Here is a 19060-nt window from a genome sequence, read left to right as displayed (position 1 = left end):
AACGTAACATGCCGATTCTGACTGCCCATCACAATTAGCATTTCAACCAATGATAGGAGGGCAATCATCGGGTCGACCAATGAGAATGTTGTTGTTTCACCCCTTACGTCACGTACTTGCAACACTCCCTTTCTTAACCTTTCAGTTAAGCCCACCAACAGCAATGTGTTTAAGGTGTTTGTGGAACCATGTTAATCAGACAAATCAATCTTAATAAATCAAATCAAGTCTATTACACAACAGGATTTAGAATGCCACTCTGAAGTATGCTAGTTCAAACCCAAATAAACATTGGCATCTAGTGGAAACGTAAAACCAAAGGAGAAGATAGAAATAAGACTAAGAGAGTATTTTCATTCACTATCTGTGCTTTCTAAGCTGGTTTTATAGTTCACAATTCATAGTCGTAGTCAGGTAGTAAACATGTTTTTTTTTCACTCTTGTGTTGTACCTGTACCATTTCTGTTCTTATGATTTTCTTTGCAAAATTGTTTATTCTAAAATTTAGTTTAGCAAATAAAATCCAAGCCATCCATGACAGAGAACCAAATAATGGCATAAAATCAATGAGAAGTTGTTTAACATTTGAACTGGACAACATGTTTGAAGAAGGAGTCTCCATCCGCTCACAAGTGAACAGGCCTGTCCTTGGTGCTGATCCATCAACATCTGCTTGGAGAGTACTGGGAAACTGCAAAGTTCTGCTAAATTGGAGGTACATGATGCAATGAGACGTACCAGGTGACTGGATGGAAGAGTCTCAGGTGAGAAACATCTGCATTGTTCATCAATTTTATTTTCATTCTTCAGTCCTTTTTCCGACAAGTGTGTAACTAGTTATCTTTGTAGTTAGGAGACTGCTGACTCAGATGACCTGACTGATGGATCCTGTCTCAAGACTTGGGATGCAGTTACCATGGAGACGGATGGGATGAAGCTGAGCAGTTTCACCGGGTAAGCTTCACAGTTTATGTGGAATGTCTTTTATTCTGTCATCGCTTTTGTAATCACCAATGTGAAATATGAAATGTGGAGACATGTAACCCACATCTCAACATTGAAATTTATGAAGCCTACAGATGCAAGTAAAATTCACAGACTGAATAAAGTTGCTAATAAAATGCACACCTTGAGCCTATTATATCAATGTTTATGTATCCATCTGACTCTTCTTTTCAGTCTTAGGTATGTCCTGGAGGCCAGCAGTGATTCCGATCCAGAAAGCTGTTACCTTGGAGTGCAGTGTTGCTTAGCGACACCGAGGGAGGGTTTAGTTTCCACTGGTAAGCTTGACTCTTCTGTCCTCCACAAATATCAAAGGCAGATAATGGTGTAAAATTCGAATGTGTTAATCTTTAGTTACTAAGCCACTATAAATTTATGAAACACAGAAAAACATAATTAGAGTCGATTCCACATTACCGAGAGGGTGTTTCTTGCCTTTTGTTCCAACATTTTGGAAATCTTTGTAACAATTTAACTGTGATAAGTAACTGTTTAGAACTACATGTATTTATAACATCTGTGTGATGTTCGAAATATTTTCTATAGTGTTCATACATGTTAGAAACATTTCTAACATCAAATACATTATTTCTGTTAGTTTCTAAACTGTTCCAACATAGATTCATCATTTGTGATCACATGTTCGAACATTGAAACAATATTGTGTATCTGGGTCAGTGGGCTGGGAAGAGGGCAATTCACACATCCCTGCCAAGTACAGGAAATTATGTCTGTCTGCCACCTTCTCACAAAAGACTCACCAGTGTCTTCTGAAGAAAATCTAAAAATACAAGGCCAAACAAAGGACCCAGCTTAGCACCTTTGTTTATTGGGGCAATAAAAGTTTTTACGGAGGGAAAAAATGACACAAATTGTTGGAACATGTTGGAACAATAACAAAAGCACATAGATGTTTGAAAATTGTTCTAAATGAAGAGATATTGGTATTGCTACTTTCCCAATGTTTCCAACAAATATCAAAAGGTTCAAACATATTCAAACTGTCATTTTAATTGTTTGAAGAATTTAGAACTATAGTGACTGAAAAACTCATCTTTTTAAATAGTTCAAACTTATTACAAATATTATTTTAAAACCCTCTCGGTGACTCGGAACTGACTCTACTCTTCTAATGCTGAGAACTGTGCATTAATCTATTCTGAAATATGAATCTGGTAACAACTTTCCTAAAGATATATATAAAGCACATAAATAATATGCAAGTAATGTAAAAAGAAGTTATTTCTAAATTTGTCAATGCCTAAACTGTTTGTTGCTTTCTGGTATAGACAGACGTCTGTCTGGAAGGCCTGAGCTGTGACTCCTGTCCATATCAGATGAGGAATGCCGTGTGGCTTAGAGACACCGAGGGAGTGGAATACAAACTAAGGTAAGCTTGTCTGGTCATCAAATACCCTCACTTCTGTGTCCATGTTGATTTGGAGTGTAGTATATCAAAATGAATTTTAATTCTTTGGTTCTACATTAGTGTCCATTGTCAATTTTTTTTTCAAATGCAGGGAATATACTGTAAATGCATTTAAGTTCGCGGTAACACCATAGACTGCAGTCTAATACCATAATAGAAAAATGTTCGCGGTGGATTTAAGTTCGCGGTGAAGTGGTCACCGCGAAAACCGCGAACATTTCTGCATTTACAGTATATCTGCTCATTTCGCAGATGCTTTGTTTGATTAACAGTAAGGTTGAAAACTTTTTTTTGAAATGGACAAAAATTAATGTGCGAACGGTGTCATCGATATGATCAATGGATGGAGTAACATTTTACTATACTGATTTGAAATTTGTGACTCACAGAATGCCAGGTGAATTCTGTTTAGAACTTTAGATTCATGTTAGGTCTGTCTGTTGGAGGTCTACTCAGTTCATCTATCTCAGGCCATGGAAGCTATTAAGTAAGATGAATGGCTGGAGCGTCGCATTAATTTTGGAAAGCAAACATTTTTGGATTTTTTTTCCTCGTCCTATAGACAGGCCTGGCTTCAATGTTTGTCAACACTAAAATGTATTATGTATTGGTTGTACAGTTTGGTAAGCTTTGTGTAAATTCTGCTGAAAAGAGGAGATAGATACAGTATGTTGTTGTAGGCATTAGTTCTTAGCTGCTGTCCATTCACTGACTTTTGTTTCTCTGTGTTCAAGATGTGACCCCGGAGACTGGACTGCAGCCTGGTGGGCAGCAAAAGAAGATTGGGGGAGTTGTGAGTATGGTCTCTTTGTTAACACAAGACAACACCTCACCGCAACCCTCTTCAGTCAGCAGGCATGAGACACATGCAGTTGTTTTCCCAACAGTTAGGACCACCACATGTCACGGGCCTTTATAAATATCATCCCTCCACATAGATATTCACTCACATTGGAGCACCTTCCTCAGACACTTGAAATCAAAATTTTACACAGTACGACACTCCTACATACAGTCACTTTCCCACACTTAAATGTTCACTACATTGGAGGAGCTTCACAAAACACCTGGTCTCTTTGTTAACAGAAGACAACACCGCGCACACAGTCACCTAACTTCCACAGTACATCACACCTTCATGCAGTCACTTTATCATACTTAGAACCTCTACCCTTAAATTTTCACATTGACTTATAAACCAGACCACTACATTGTAATTAGTTCTCCAAACACTTAGAATAAATTTTTCACTCCTGTCAGCAATGCATACAGTGTGCTCCCCAGGGGAGGTCTTTGCTAAGCTGAAGACCCGGTGCTTCGAAACACCAGCATACAAGCACATTGACTGATCAGGTAAATAAGTTAGAATTTAAAATACAAAAAAAAAATACTTAGTAATATTAACTTTGCTTATATATATATACTTAATAAATAGATAGAAAAAAACATTATATAAATATATACACACAGACCAACCACCTCCTTACTATTTTAAGAACGTGTATATTATGCGCACTATCTCCCAGGAATACTGACATCAAGCAACCAAACCTAGCGTCGAAGCCTGGAGAAGAAAACCTCTGGGCCAGGGTAAAAAAAATCCACAAAGCCCCTCTCCTTTAGCGGAATAGGCCTGATGACGGACAGAGCTGTTCGTCAACAGGTCTACTATGCAGAGTCAAGGCATGTGTAAGTTACAACCCTGGGACACAAGTTCCTCCTCCAGGCTAAGCCCAGGAAGAAATCAGACATAGAGAAAGAGAGGAATTGTGTTTGTCATGCAGTGATGGAAAATCTCTTCAAACTTTGTTATCACTGTTTACATACTTGTAACAATTCAAACCCCCTGCACCAAAATCCAGGCCTAGTCTCAAGCTCATCAAATAAAGTCTGCCAGCATAAAACATCACTGTCAAACTCTACTAGATCAACATGAGACAAGCCCTAAATCTTGCAACAGGAAGTTGGTATTGTCACAGCTACATAAACACTGATAACAAAGTCTGATATTAATATGACTTTCAGAAAATCAGCCAAACTAAACCTGTCATTTCCTTAGAGATTATTCACCCATAAGTTCTTTCCCTAGATTTACAATTTATTATCTGTTCAATTTTTAACTGCCTTAAAGTTTGTGTCACCACAATAGTTGGTCTATACAGTCTTTATAGTTAACCTATCTACCTAAACTACTTGTTAAATTGAAACAGGTCAAACTCAAACTGCAACTATCAGGGTCCCTCTAAAGTAACTTAGGAATTCAACTATCTACCTATTAAACTATTTGTTACAACTGCCTTGAAAACAACAATCTCCCTGCAGCTGTTTGTCTTAAGAACCTTTTATTCATTTATTAATCTATCTCTGACTACATTAGTAGGAAGAAAGTTAAGAGTATCATAATCCTTAAGAAAATTACAGATATATTTTTGTTTGGCTGATTTCTTGCACCCAATTCCTCTCTTCCCAACAACACACACAGCTTACCTGTAGTACATTTCACTCTACAGAAAGAAAGCACAACATTGTCTTTTCCATTTTCAGTAAAGCAATGGGACATATTTCCAACAAACATTATCTGACCAAAGTATTTTCCCTGAAATCCACTTCATCACTGAAATAGTTGTAGACAGAAATAGCATGTGCCTGACTCATGCATAATGTTCAAATTGTGAAGAAAAAAACTAATTTTTCATACATTTTGTTTGAATAATGTTGATTGTGTTTCAGCTACCATCCAGCCATTTTCAACCTACCAGACATGAACAAGAGAAAGATATAGACTTGGATTAGTTGTTAGGTTCCTAATTTATCATGTCAATAATAAATCATACAATGAATTTGATCAAATCATTAAAAGAATTTCTAATTATATAATTACATTGTGCCGGAAACATGTTGAAGGAAAAACATACAGCAAAGAAGATTTCAATTTATTACTGAAGGCAAATGGGAATTTGTTCAATAATCTTTTGTCATTATTCAATATTGTTTCCAGTTAATCAGTATCACTGGTAACAACTTTATGTTCTTTTGAAACCAAATAAAATGTTCTACTTGGATATGGACAATTTTGTGTCTGTTGTTACTGAATCACCGCAACTTGTGTTCTGCAACATTATAGTACGTACCATCTCAATTCATAGTAATTTTGTGCCTTTCTATTGCTATGTATGACAAGTCACAGTATCATTTGGTAAAATTTGCTTTTCCACGGCGGCCAGCGGCCGGCGCATCTCTCCACCAGCATACTACAGCTTAATTCAGGATCTGTTGGTTCCATCTTAGTCTTCCTTTCTGGTTTCAATAAAACAATTGCCTTGTTTGTCTCAAAACATTTTGTTGCCTTAATGACTTCTTCCCCATATTTTTCTTTCTGTCACAAGTTTAATTTTTTTTTCATTTTAGAAACAGCTTCAAAAAGGGTACATGTGAAAGATGAATATATAGTATATCAGGGAAAACAGTTTGATTGCAAATGAGTTTGAAACTATGCCCCATTGCATTACAGAATGAAACAACAGACAATCGTACAAGTGCTCTTTTCAATAGGAAAATGTACTGTGTTCTCCATCATATCTGCAATAAAATATTAGTCACAACCTTAATCTAGATATTAGTATAAGAAATGAGAACTCTTTCAGAAATGACAACAAATAGCTGGGAGGGCTTAAGTTTAACAATGGAATTGTTAAGAACAAGAAATTCAGAAAATCACATACATGCCCTATTCCCAGCACTTTCATTGTCATTTCTATAGGGGTCTGCATGGTAGGTCCCCATCCCCGTAGGATTACATTTAACATGAATTCAAACAGCGGAAAATTCAACAGCAGATTACATCTTGAAGCACGCTAAGACCCCCACTCTTTGAAAGAGTTCTAAAAGTAAAAGCCAACTCACAGTCAAAGTCCGATGTTCTCTTGAGGTACACTCACAGGAACACAGACAGATCCTCCTGGAATATGGACGGTCCCACAGGAACACAGAAGGGTCCTCCCGGAATATGGACAGGTACACAGACAGGTCCTCCTGGAATATGGACAGGTACACAGGATAGCTGACAGGTCCCACAGGAACATCACATGGTCAGGTATACAGTATCAGCTTCCCATAACCTAGGAGTAAAAGAAATACCCCTTCAACAACATTCACAAAACATGCATCATGTTATCATGTAGAAAAAATCATTTGTTACTCATAACATTTGTTTACGTTCTAAAACCTGGTATAGGATGGGGGCAAAAGAAGAGCGCAGACAATAGTGAGCATCATGACAAAATCATGGCAAAACAACCATCACATAAAAATACATCTCAAATAAAATAATTCACATCAAAACAATCCATATAACAAGTGCATATACATTTCCTGTGAACAGAACATTCATCAAAACAATGAACCAAACAAAAAAACATCTGAAGCTGCCATGAAATAACAAAGTCAGTTCTGAACAGTTACCAACAACACATAGAAATCCAATTTTCCAATCAGTTCAATAAAGTCAAACACAGTTCACATGAACATGAAAGGAGTCAGACACTTTTGGCAATGAACCATCACAGTCAACAGCATATCCAAGGTAATCAAGAAGTACAGCTAAATTAAATGTCATGATAACATAATAATATTTGAAAGAAGACCAAGTTAGAAATCCATCTTAAAAAGCACTTGGATCATAACTAATGAAAGTCACATGACATTTATGACATGAAAATGACAGGGTCATATGACATGAAAATGACAGGGTCATATGACATGAAAATGACAGGGTCATATGACATGAAGAGTAAAAGAGCACATACAAATAATGTACAGTCATGTCACGTCAATGATAGTTCTAATTCTTATTCTATGAATCATCGAGTCTAGAGAAATGTAAAGACCCCCCCTCTCGCTATTTTCTTCCTCATGTGCATTTGTAGCCAGTGTCACGATGCCAACGAACTTCAGCCAAAATTGTCAAACACTAGATATTGACATAATGTGACACATGTATAGCTATTGACTATTAAATGCTATAATGATTTTTAATGGTTTTTAATAAACTTACCATCAATACCCCATCACACCTGAAATATAGTTACTTAGTAATCACTTTTCCTTTTAAGTAAAGTGAAGTGAAGTGCATTTTAGATTTCATACGTCTATCATCAACAGCATACACACATGTAATAAGAATACAATGTCAATACATATCATCAGTTCAGAACCTGGAAGTCAACATAGTCTGGTTCATCAATGTATATACTTTACACGACTGAGTCACACCTACTCACTGTTTCTGCACTGACTTCTTGTCAGTAGTAGCTTATTTAGTACATTGATGTAGGTACCATGATGCAGCATCCAGACATCCATGCACTTTCCAAGTGAGTGACAGGTGGGCTGGAGTAGATCAACAGTATTACAACAGGTTATAGGTGACATCTTAAGGATAATTCAAAGCTTGAATTAAAAATACAGGTGTGATCTTAAATCTTATGATACATCTAGCAATAAAATATGAAATAATGTGAGTCAAAAACTAGTTTTTCCTGTTATATGTCTTGTATAGACATCCCAAATATGTAATGTATTTGTAAAGGGTTATTTGTAATTGATATACAAAGCCAAGGAGCTTTTATCAAGATTTTAAAAGCTCCTTGGAGGAACCAACGAGGTTAAGTCCTTGGTTGGAGAAGCAACTTGGCCTCAGCTGGGAAGGAATGAAACGGTCTGCCTAAACACCACAAACAACCACAAACCTTGTGTGGCGCTCTGGAGACATTGTTTATACATTTATGAATTTAAAAAATGCAGCAAGTCCTATGTATTCACCAGTAATTTCGAGTCAGTCTGCCGGTTTCAAGATCGAAGCGATTCTTTGCCGCCATATTGGATCGCCCGTGCTAGGAGTCTGTATGGGGAAGTTCTCGATACCTTCCTCGGCTCCATAGACGACAGGACGATAAAACTGTGGAAGCTGTTGGTTCATACCGCAATTCTATCATTGTCAACTTATAAAACTTGTATATTAAGTGTTTTTCAGTCTCAAAGGCAAACACGCACGATCCAACATGGTGGCCAAGAATTGCTTTGATCTTGAAACCGGACTAACTCGAAATTACTGGTGAATACATAGGACTCGCTGCATTTTTTAAATTCATAAATGTATAAACAATGTCTCCAGAGCACCACACAAGGTTTTTGACCCATATACACTGCATATTAGAGTCGTTTGCGGTCGTTTGTGGTGTTTCTAAGTCGTTTGTGGTGTTTAGGCACACCCGGAATGAAAGGTAATATGGCAAGGAATTAGGGAGGACTATGACCTCTCTTTTACTACTAGTATTACTATAAGCTCAGCAATGTTACAACATAAAAGATTAGGACCCCATTCACACTCAGAAAAACGATTCGAATAAAACATGTTATCCGAATAAAACTACCCGATCCGAATAAAACTTAGCAGTATGAACGCTCCCAAATCACTTGGATTTCATCGATTCGAATCCCTCGCGATCCACCTCGGGGAGGTAGATAGAACTCCGGGAAGTGGATAAAACTGCGCCGCGGGGAGTCTCGATTCGTACGACTCGGCAGTGTGAACGCGCAAGTGGATAGGATTCACTTTAAGTGGATAGGATGCAACTTATCAAAGGTGAGTTTTCTCAATTAGAAGTTTTTCTGCCAGTCCGAGTCTGAAAATGTTCAAAGCACAATGTTGTTCCACCAATCATGGCTTCGCTCCCGCTCCCAGATCGTTCTGTCTGCAGCTCAGGTGGCGTACATCTGAGCTGTACTACAGCAAGGACGTTATATCAACGTCCTTGACTACAGCTATCCCAATATGCAGAAGACTTCGGTGAAATCTTCTCGCGATCAAAGATCGTCGATTGCGTTCCCTTCTACGACTACAGAACATTCTCCAGAGGAACAACAGCATCAAAAGTTGGTGGATTCCCGCCATTTTGAGCTGTAAGAAATGACGCTACCCTTTGACCGCAACATAATGTTTCATTCAGATAAGACTGAGGGCGCACTAATCGGATTGCCGAAGACGAGTGTGAACGCAATTTTGGATCGGATAGAATTTTTATTATTCGGATAAATGTTTTATCCGAATCGTTTTTCTGAGTGTGAATGGGGTCTAGACTTTTTTTCCTCTGAAAAAAGATCCAAAGGCAGTTAATGTTATCCATTAAAATAATTCCCACTTGAATCATACATTGAGTGATCTGATATTGCATGTTCTCCAATAGGACAAAAAGTCCATGTAATTAATTAGCACAAACAACATATGCTGACATGCACTGATGATGCAGCAATTTGCATTACCACAATATATAAATAATTAAATAAACAATATGTAAATTACCTATTCTTCTACGATAACCAAACATAAACACTACAATCTCACATGGAGGTGTGTGATGCTGGCACTCCCTCTGGTTCTATTGTTCATAATGCATAACAATACAACTTCTGTAAGCCCCTCAAGACAAACACTCAGGCTCATAACTTTGCCAAATATAAAAGGGGCTGGAATTGTTCTTCAAATTCAAGTTTGCAGTCAACATGAAGAGGAAGGTAAGCATTATGTTTTTTTTTTTTGTTTGAAAGCTAGAAATCTCACCCTGGAATCCTGGCACTCACTTGGAAAATCTGATTATTGAAACAAGAAGGGAGTATCAAACCTTTCCCATACGTAGAAGGTCAGACTAGAGTACAGTAGAATATGACTAACGTTATGTGGAATACTGTGGAATAACAATCTACTGCCAGAACAAACTATATATAAAGTCATACAAACAGCTTAACCCTTACCATAGTTGTAGAAATGGGAGATTGTTCACATAGATTGATTGAGGTAACATAACAGTGCAAGTTTCAGAGCACAGATCAAGGACATTCTATCTGATAGAATGTCCTTGTCCTTGCACAGACCAAGGACGTTACATCAACGTTCATGTAACGTCCTTGCACAGACAGAGACAACATCTTACACATCACAGGAAAGAGAACTCATTAGGAATATCCCAAAAATCTGCCCCCAGCTAACCTTTGTTTACATTCAACATACTTTTTGAGGTTTTTTGTCCTTGTTTGAGTTTTTATTTGGTAAAAATTGTTACTTTGCTTTTATTTGCTTCCATTAGATGGAGAAAGATGGACCCATCATCAACCTAAGCAAATTAGTAGGGGAGTAAAATGGTAATATGTGACAAGTATTACCCCTATAGTTCTATGGAATAGTCCACCCCCTCTCTTTGGGAGGTCTATCACCATATGGAATAAATCAGTCTGAGTTTGATTTTGGCGGGAAGAAGACCTCTGGTGTGTATTGCTGGGGGAGACTGCTACAGTATTCTGTGGAGGAGTAACCAGTAATTTCCAGACCCACACAGGCCAGCACTTTGGTACTATGCTCTAAAGCAAAGGATGCCCCAAAATATATCAGTGGAATCATGAGTCAAAATCAACCTGGCTGGGTTAGTAAAGCTAGAGACCAAAGACTACAGTGCAGGAGAACAGATTGCAGTTGCAGACAAGACAGACTGGTGAGAGGGGTTGGGGGGTGGCTTTGCTTCAAGGAAAATTCAAATAGACAGTAGACTTTTAAAATCTCCTTGGTAAAAGTGCAAGCAAGGAGGTTGAAAGAGGGGCCTTTTTCAACCTCCTTGGTGCAAGGGAGAATCACACTCTTTTCAGTGGAAAAGAGTTAAATACATTTCTACCAAGAGAGACAATTGACTAAAAAATAGGATAGGATCAGAAAGGAGGCTTTTGCAGGCCTCTGATTGAGAGCTCACAGAGAACCTTCCCTAAAATTTCTAGATCTACTGTACAACTTTTAAGAATTCTAGACTAATTTCCTTAAAATATTTTTGTTCAGAACATTTTTCACTGCAGCCTCGGTCTGCATGCCCTTTTCCATCTAGCATTTTGAGCTATTCACTGTTAATCGTTAGGCCTTATATTGTTCATGAAGTGTTATTGGACGTTTTCATTCTTGTAATGTGTTATTTGTTTTCCTGAATTCATTGCTAACTGTTATTGAGACATTCTTTGTGACGACAAGTAGATCTGAGGTAATCTCCAAGCAGGTCGTTTTATTCGGATAACGTTTCATTCGAATCGTTTTTCTGAGTGTGAATGGCGTCTAAATTGGCCACGCATGGCCAATTTACTCCTCTGCCAGCTAAACTCCTTCCCCAGCTTATGATACTGTCTTGTGCCACGCAAGATCTGCTTGGAGATTAGATCTGAGCAGTCAGGAAGTAATGTCAGATAACCCTCAGACTCAGGCCCACTTTACATTACGCTATTCGCGTCAGCGGTGAAATTTCACGCTATCGGGGCGCCGTTATTTAGACACACCACCCGGAAATCTAGCAGGACACCCGCGGCGCGCGGTGGAATGTAAAATCTTGGTGAAAGTCTACCCGTAAAGATCGCAGTTTTTTAGCTGCACGGTGTTATATTGAACAAACTTTCATTTTTTGTTTGCGTATCGCTTCCAAGTGATTGAAAATTCAAATATGTGATTTTGCATAAGAAGGTATAATAATTACCTCGTGCGTAGAAACTCAAGCTGCCAGCAGTTCATGTGGCGGGAATTTCCCCACCAATGTCATAGCAACAGCCACCACTGTCATAGCAACGGCCAATTGGAGACGCGTAATGGAATTACTGCATACAAAATTTGCAGAGAAAGCGGCTTCTGGTTTAGGTGCAATGTAACAATGTATTGCAGGGGAAAATATTTGGAATCAAACTTGTATATTTTTTTACAGGTCTTCCATGAAAATTATGCGAAAGTAGGTCTCCCAAAAATGCCCCATAATGTGAGAATGAGACAATTTTTCGCTGACAGCCCGCTTGCTTTGAAGGTTGACTGCCGACCCGATTGACGTGAGAGCCTGCATAGGTTGCCATTACGGAAAAGGCAGGCCGTGAAAATTATTTTTTTCTGCGTAGTTCGGGTTGATTTTTAAGTTGACATTCATTCTACTAGTATATAAAAAAATAACTATCGTTAGACTGTTTTCCCCTCCTGCTGAGCCTACAGGCGTACACTTTGGATTGGACGGGAGAAAATTTGAAGACAGCGGGACTATGATAGTGGGAACTCTCTTTACACAGGGCTCCCGCTCTCGCAGTCCCGCTCCCGCCAGTCCCGCTAAGGCGAAAAGCGTAAGGTAAAGTGGGCCTCAGAGATTAAGTGGGCCTCAGAGTTCAAGTCTCTGACCCCACACCTCATAAATCAGCAGTTTTGAAGCAAAACCTCTGCTGCTACATGTGGGTGATTGAGTCTTGCATTATGCATCAGGATGCTTCCGAATTTACCATTAGGAGTTGTTTGTCTTTCTGAATTTACCGTAAGCGTTGCCAGCATCCCTCATGCAGACCCTCAAAAGGGGAAAGGAGGTTTCTGCTATGTTCTACATTTTTAGTTAAAACGTTAAGTGATTCTGTCACTATTTGAAACCCTATTATTTCTTTTGTTATCAAGAAGGTTCAAATAACTCCCTTGGTTCCAATGAATTTAGAGAGAGAGAACTGGTTTATTGAATAACAACACACACAATACGCATATTATGCGAATGTAAAGTACAAGAAGGTTGTCCAAAGACTAAATTGCCTTGTAGTAGAAGCTATACAATGTACAATACAGGAAGGTGCTTAAAAAGTGTCTTGTAATCTTCTGTCAGCCTAATCTAAAAATAATTTCCATTTCCAACTAGAAAGGCAACATTTTCGTGAAAATGCAGTCAGTCTTTCCCGTGGCCTTTTGTCAATCTAATCACACTCAAAAGTCTTTTACGGTGCCGATTGTACCGCGGATCACACATTTTCAACCTTGAGTATTTACAGTTAATTATATATTATTATGACGTAACCATAAGCTATGTAGAACATGAAGGCCAGCATGGCAAAATGAATAAAAAGCGTATAGTCACTGAGTGAACCACAATCAGAATGAGGATGGCAAACATTCTATATACCACACATTTTAACATGCTGTTGGTGACGTCATTGCCCAGCTTTCACCTGAGTTTTGAATGGCTTAAGCCAAGGCGGAAGAAAAATTAACTAACGGAAACAGCTATAAAAACAGAAAGCCTTTCCCCCTCTGGGGAATCATAAGACATAATTAATCCAAGAAGTAATCTTTCTTTGATGAATCTAAAAAAAATATTGAGAATGATTACAACATAACATTTTAAAGTCTATTTGAAGATCAAAAGATCTGACAATATGGCAAAGTCATATTCCTAAAATGGAGAGGTCACTGTTAAAACAGAGAAAACACAGTGAACATCTGCAGTAACTGTTTTTACTTTGTCTTAGATCAAGCTGTCCCAACTGGAAAGCATCCCTGTCTTCGTGGATGCCCCAATAGGTACTTTCATCGTTCGAATGGACACCGCAACTGCAACCCTCCAGGACATACGACAGGCAGCTACAAAGCGAGGCAAGAACATCACTAACTGTTTGTTTACAACACCAGATGGGGAGGTCATCAGGAGGAGCATGGAATATCTCTTACAATATGAGGTACTGTCATTGCATCAAAACAAGTTGACATGTACAAAACATTACAATGTGTGTCTTAGTTCTTGAAAATAGCATAACAACGTTACAATGCCAGTCCGTTCATGTATCTGATGTTATAGGTTCTTGAAATCCATGTACGCTGGTCAAATTTTCGTATTCCGCGGGCCAAAAATATCGGAATCGTATTTGCTTCTTTTCCAACATAGACAAGGTCAATAGGGGCCAGTTGACGACTCCATTTTTACCAAGGTAAAATGTTGCAACAAGAATTCTGATGTATAGCATAAAATACGGTGATTTGGTATAAAAACGATTAAAATCAATTAAATGAACATTATTTATGTGAGAACTAGACTAAGTTGGATTTTTGTTGAGAAAACGTTGAGAAAATTTTATTTCGACGTGACCATCTCGGCATAAAAAAATGGCGCATGCAGACAAATCAAACCACTTTAGGATCTTTAGCCTTCGTGAATAAATGAAAGTTTTTGTAGCGTTTTGATGCTTAGAAATGATTATGAACTTCTGATCAGTAGTAATTGAACGTCTAACTTTGCCGGCAACTAGCGGCATTTACACGATTTGTCTATTCGATTGGTAAAGTTGCCGGAGACTCGCGCTGTGACCCAAGCACAGAAAAGTCAGATCGAGGAACAAAGAAAAATGGCGGCGCTGACTTCGTGTTCAGACAATTCTAACTGTATGAAAGACAAGAGAACCAAGCAAATGTCTGTCAGTTTTGACTCAGACGTACGATGTCGAAAGCTTCGACTCCCGAGGGACAAGCATCGACGTTGGTCATTCGGCATTCCGCGAACGGCAAGTCCCCCCGTCAACTAGCGGCTGATTTCGGAGCAGGTGTCGGTCGGACTCAGATTCAATAAGTGTTAACTTAATGTCAATGTCTTCTCTGTTTATCGTTAATGTCATGATTGACATACATTTTGACTATACAGAAATAAGGGAACAGCTACTAGTACAGTGCTGTAGCAGTAGCAGTAATACAAATGTATTTGATTAAACTGTTTGTTTTAAACTCATATTTAGTTTAAATGTATTCAGTACGATTTTATCAACAAATTTGAATTAGCGAAGGCCAGCTTTTTTCGAAAGCACTTGTTTCAATTAAATTTGAAGTGTCATACAAGATAGCTAGCTTGTGTTTAACAAAACAAACCAGCCTTCAACAGATCTTGCTCAGTATCATTTACAAAGGGTAGTGGATGATGCCTGACACGTCTGACTGTTTTCAGAATATATCCAATTGCTCGAGTAACTGCTATTTATGTAAAAATGTCATCTTTGATTTCTTAATTTCAGGAGATCTTGCATGCTTCAGGCTTATGCTTTCTGAGGGTGAGTTTCTAATTTTGCTATTCAAGAATTTAAAATATGACCTATGAAATAAGAGACAGCCAAGTTGTAAAGTACGTCGATGTAGGTTAGACATCCAGGTAATAAGATACTTTCAGTGTCACTGACGAAGGAAAGTGGATTCTTTCCGAAACGTCTGACCGTTTCAAAACCATATCCAGTTGCTTGAGTAACTATTTTTGGCGTAAGTTGTAAAGTAGTTTTTGCTTACACCACAATGTATACCACTAAGTACAAAGACATTACAATGTTTTCCAGAAATGTAACTTAAGGAGAAATCGAAGAAACAAAGAATAACTAACATCATTCTGGCTACTAGTACTAGTGGTTAGTCTTGATAAAGCTGATGCGTTGATTGAAGTTAAGATTTAAGGTACATTTTATATTGATCCCATACAGATGGAATGGGCACACCCCAAGGACACCCCCACCCTATCCAGCACCACCAGTGAATCTCCCCCACCTATAGCCAGTATCCCTAGTGATTCTCCCCTGGCCATGGATACAACTTCTTGTGAATCCTTCCTACCTAGTACCCCTGTTCAATCTCAGTATTTTAATCCCAAACACCCCAATGTGCATCACTTAGAGGCTAAATCCCAGCGAGTCCCACCCATGGCCAACAACTGCAGTGAATCTCCCCCGCCCAGTATGGTCGGTAAACCCCCATTGCCAAGCAGCAGTGATCCACCCCCAGAGTTATACCCTATATTCACCAAGAAAAGGAAGTGGACATGTACTTCTTCAATGCCAAAATTCCATGTATACAGCCAGGATGACATTGCAAGTGAGTAGATTTACACTTCTTCTTATCATCATTACTCATCTGTACATATCACTCTGTGACCAAGCTACAGTAATGTATGCTAACTCTCCTAGCAGAGGTTAGGCTCTTGTTTGTTAGTCATCTTTTGGCATTTTATCAGGTTTTCTTTTGGCTGGAGGATAGTAAGAAAACATGATTAAATGGAAAGCCCGATAAAAAAATGCCTAAAAGATGTCCAAAACAATCCGGGGCCTTACCTCTGCTTGGAGAATACATTGCTAATAACAAGATACCCTTGAAAGAGCACAGACAAAATTCCCTTATTGGTTGGGATATGTTTACAAAGCACATTCTGCAAAGGTTGCCATGAAAACAAGGAGACACAACATGTTCGTACACATACTGGCACATACCTTTCTCTCTGCTGGTTGTTATCAAAGCCTTTGTTCAGTTGAGTGCTCACTCCTGATCCTTGCGGCTGCAAAGCAGTAGTGTCTCTTTGACTAGAAGCATTATTTGACATCTTCTATATCATTCTAAATTTTGACCTCATTATTAAAGCCTTACTGAAGACAGAGACTAACTAGAATATCAGAGATGTACTGAAATCCATCAGACTTCAGAAAAATATTGATTAGTATTAATTTCCAATGCATTACAGACTCCACCACAGACAAGGAAAAACAGTACAAACAGCTGTGGAACAGCATTGGGGAGGAGGAGGCAGTGCAGAGCATGACCAAGGTGCAAATGCAGGAGGAGGTCAACGAACGCTGGCGAACAATCAAGGCCCAAGCTGCCGACCCTACCCCTACCCCTACCACCATGACCAGTACCACTGTTGTAACCCATACCACAAGTACCCCCACCAGTACCACTACTGTTACTGTGACCACTACTGTCACAACTGTCACTACCACCCCACTGTTAGACCAGCTGCCTGGCCTCAGGGCTCAGCTGGACCCTGACAAGGAACATCTAGTAGAGAACAACTTGCAGCGGTATTTCGATAACCCTGAGGAACTAGACAAGGTTGTAGAGGTGATCAGGAGGAGACACGTGAAGAAAGGAGTGAGTGCAGGCTTCGTCAAACATCACATATTGAAGCTTACTGTTAGCTAGTTTTTGTATGATGCCAAAGGAATAGGTGATAACATTCTATCATAACAGTGTGTGTGTGTGTGTAGCTTATACTATACCTATTCTAAAAAACTGGTAGGTAATACCTACAGGCCTTTTACTGGTTTACTGGTTCGGAGCTAAACCTAGTCCAAATCAGTAATTGTCTGCAAAAACTTTTGAATAGGCAATATTCAAAACAAAGGTCCATTTCCCTACAAAGGAATCTATTTCATGGAGTATTGACTCCTATTGGCATATTAGTAATCCTATCTTCATGTAAACAATACTACTGCCTCTGTTTATTTTGACCAAGTTTGACTGTAGAAACTGTCAACTCTCCTCAACTTTGCACTTGTTATTTTCTTGGGCCGAAAAGCCTCAAAACACATGAACGCTTGGTGGTATAATTAGTTCATTTTCAAATTGTTCCAAAATCTGGTCCACTGGGTTTTAAAGTCCCTTTTTTCTGGACCAGTCAAACAAACAAAAAACAATTTTGTACTGGTACCCACCAGTCCAACCATGCCAGGCAGTGCATTTTACTGGGGAACGGTACAGGGGAAAAATGAATATTTGTAATGTTTTGTCTGTTTTGGTGTTTATGTTATAAAATTTGAGGTGGTGGCTCCCCATGGTGTAATATGTACTAGTATCTTAGTTGTTATTGAAGAAAGAAATTAAACCTTACTAGTTAAATTTCAGGGTAACTAATTGAATTAGAATAGTCTATGTTATACTTCTCTTCATTAACTACTTCGGTCCTGCAATGCATTAGACGTTTACCTTGGGGCAAGGACTTGCAATAAACTTATTACTTTTTGTATTATTGACATGACTCATATAGCTGTTTTAACGTTATGTACAGTGGAAAAATGGCCGGACAGAAAATGGAAATAAACAATGTATGATAAATAATAATGTACGGCATGTTTTCTTCAGTCTCTGAGTGATGCGATTTTCACGCGTCCCGTTTCGTTCGGTCCAGTCCGGGTTTTATAGGCAACCGAGCACATGTAAATTCGTATACCATATAGTGCTAAAGAAAATTCGTTCATTTTCTCACAATTTTACCTCACATTCTCCATCAAATGAAACTCAAAATGACCACGGGAATATGACAAACAAGGTTACGCACTGCTTACCGCCCAAAACGGAGGAGAGAACGCCTGAAAACTGCGGAAGTTTGACGGCTTTCTCACTTCGGTGTCCAAGACTGTCGCCATCTTGGCTTGCCATGCCGCATTGCGCAATGCGCGCCACCTGTTGCTAATTAATCAGTTTATATGCGAGGACCAATCAGACTCACTCAACAGATTTTTCGATGGACTGATTGTGAAATCATCGGCTCAGCGGTTGGGATTTTGTTGGTCTTAACAGAGTTTCTTTGTCCACCTCTAGTGGTGTGTGCTTTCTTAAGACTACGTAAAAACTATCAACAAACTAATCCTGACTGACCCATTTCCTTGGAATTCTAAGACAGCACTCGGCCCCTAGAAAAGCATGGCCGCCTAAAAACTTTACGTGTGTGTAACCTGCTATCCAAACCTACTATAGCTGAGTCTCCTCGTCCTCTGACCCAATAGTCTCTGTGTGCATTCATGTGTGTGTGTGTGTTTGAATGGTTGAATAGGGGTTAAGCACCAAGGACAGGCCTTTTCCCTGTGTGTGAATGTGGATCAGCACCAAGGACAGGCCTGTTCCATGTATGTGAATGTGGATCAGCACCAAGGACAGGCATGTTCCCTGTATGTGAATGGGGATCAGCACCAATGACAGGCATGTTCCCTGTATGTGAATGTGGATCAGCACCAAGGACAGGT

General features: G+C 38.9%; 1 protein-coding gene and 3 long non-coding RNA genes across 5 annotated transcripts; 2 read left to right on the top strand and 2 right to left on the bottom strand.

The window, feature by feature from the left end:
* The first annotated feature begins 752 nt into the window (after positions 1-752).
* Positions 753-3256, top strand: LOC118405352. Of its 2 annotated transcripts, none has more exons than XR_004829891.1 (3): positions 753-1283; positions 2295-2395; positions 3169-3256. It is a non-coding gene; the product is annotated as an uncharacterized LOC118405352 (long non-coding RNA). The 2 variants fall into 2 exon arrangements; XR_004829892.1 differs by lacking the exon at positions 3169-3256 and having other exon boundaries at positions 753-954; positions 1180-1283; positions 2295-2442.
* Positions 2976-7817, bottom strand: LOC118405355. The gene is made up of 3 exons (XR_004829894.1): positions 7714-7817; positions 6338-6552; positions 2976-3195 (listed from the first exon to the last, which is right to left on the bottom strand). It is a non-coding gene; the product is annotated as an uncharacterized LOC118405355 (long non-coding RNA).
* Positions 7818-10606: 2789 nt separating this feature from the next.
* On the top strand, positions 10607-18149 carry LOC118405348 (flocculation protein FLO11-like). Its single transcript, XM_035804806.1, has 5 exons — positions 10607-10977; positions 13772-13978; positions 15299-15334; positions 15752-16139; positions 16780-18149. Exons 1-5 carry the CDS (start codon positions 10885-10887, stop codon positions 17238-17240), a joined length of 1185 nt encoding a protein of 394 aa, XP_035660699.1. The 5' UTR covers positions 10607-10884; the 3' UTR covers positions 17241-18149.
* On the bottom strand, positions 11400-18479 carry LOC118405356. The gene is made up of 3 exons (XR_004829895.1): positions 18383-18479; positions 16532-16596; positions 11400-13883 (listed from the first exon to the last, which is right to left on the bottom strand). It is a non-coding gene; the product is annotated as an uncharacterized LOC118405356 (long non-coding RNA).
* Between the last annotated feature and the right edge of the window lie 581 nt (positions 18480-19060).

The sequence above is a fragment of the Branchiostoma floridae genome, chromosome 18 (assembly GCF_000003815.2).
Source record: "Branchiostoma floridae strain S238N-H82 chromosome 18, Bfl_VNyyK, whole genome shotgun sequence".
NCBI classification, from domain to species: domain Eukaryota; kingdom Metazoa; phylum Chordata; class Leptocardii; order Amphioxiformes; family Branchiostomatidae; genus Branchiostoma; species Branchiostoma floridae.
This window is presented reverse-complemented; position numbering and strand designations above follow the sequence as displayed.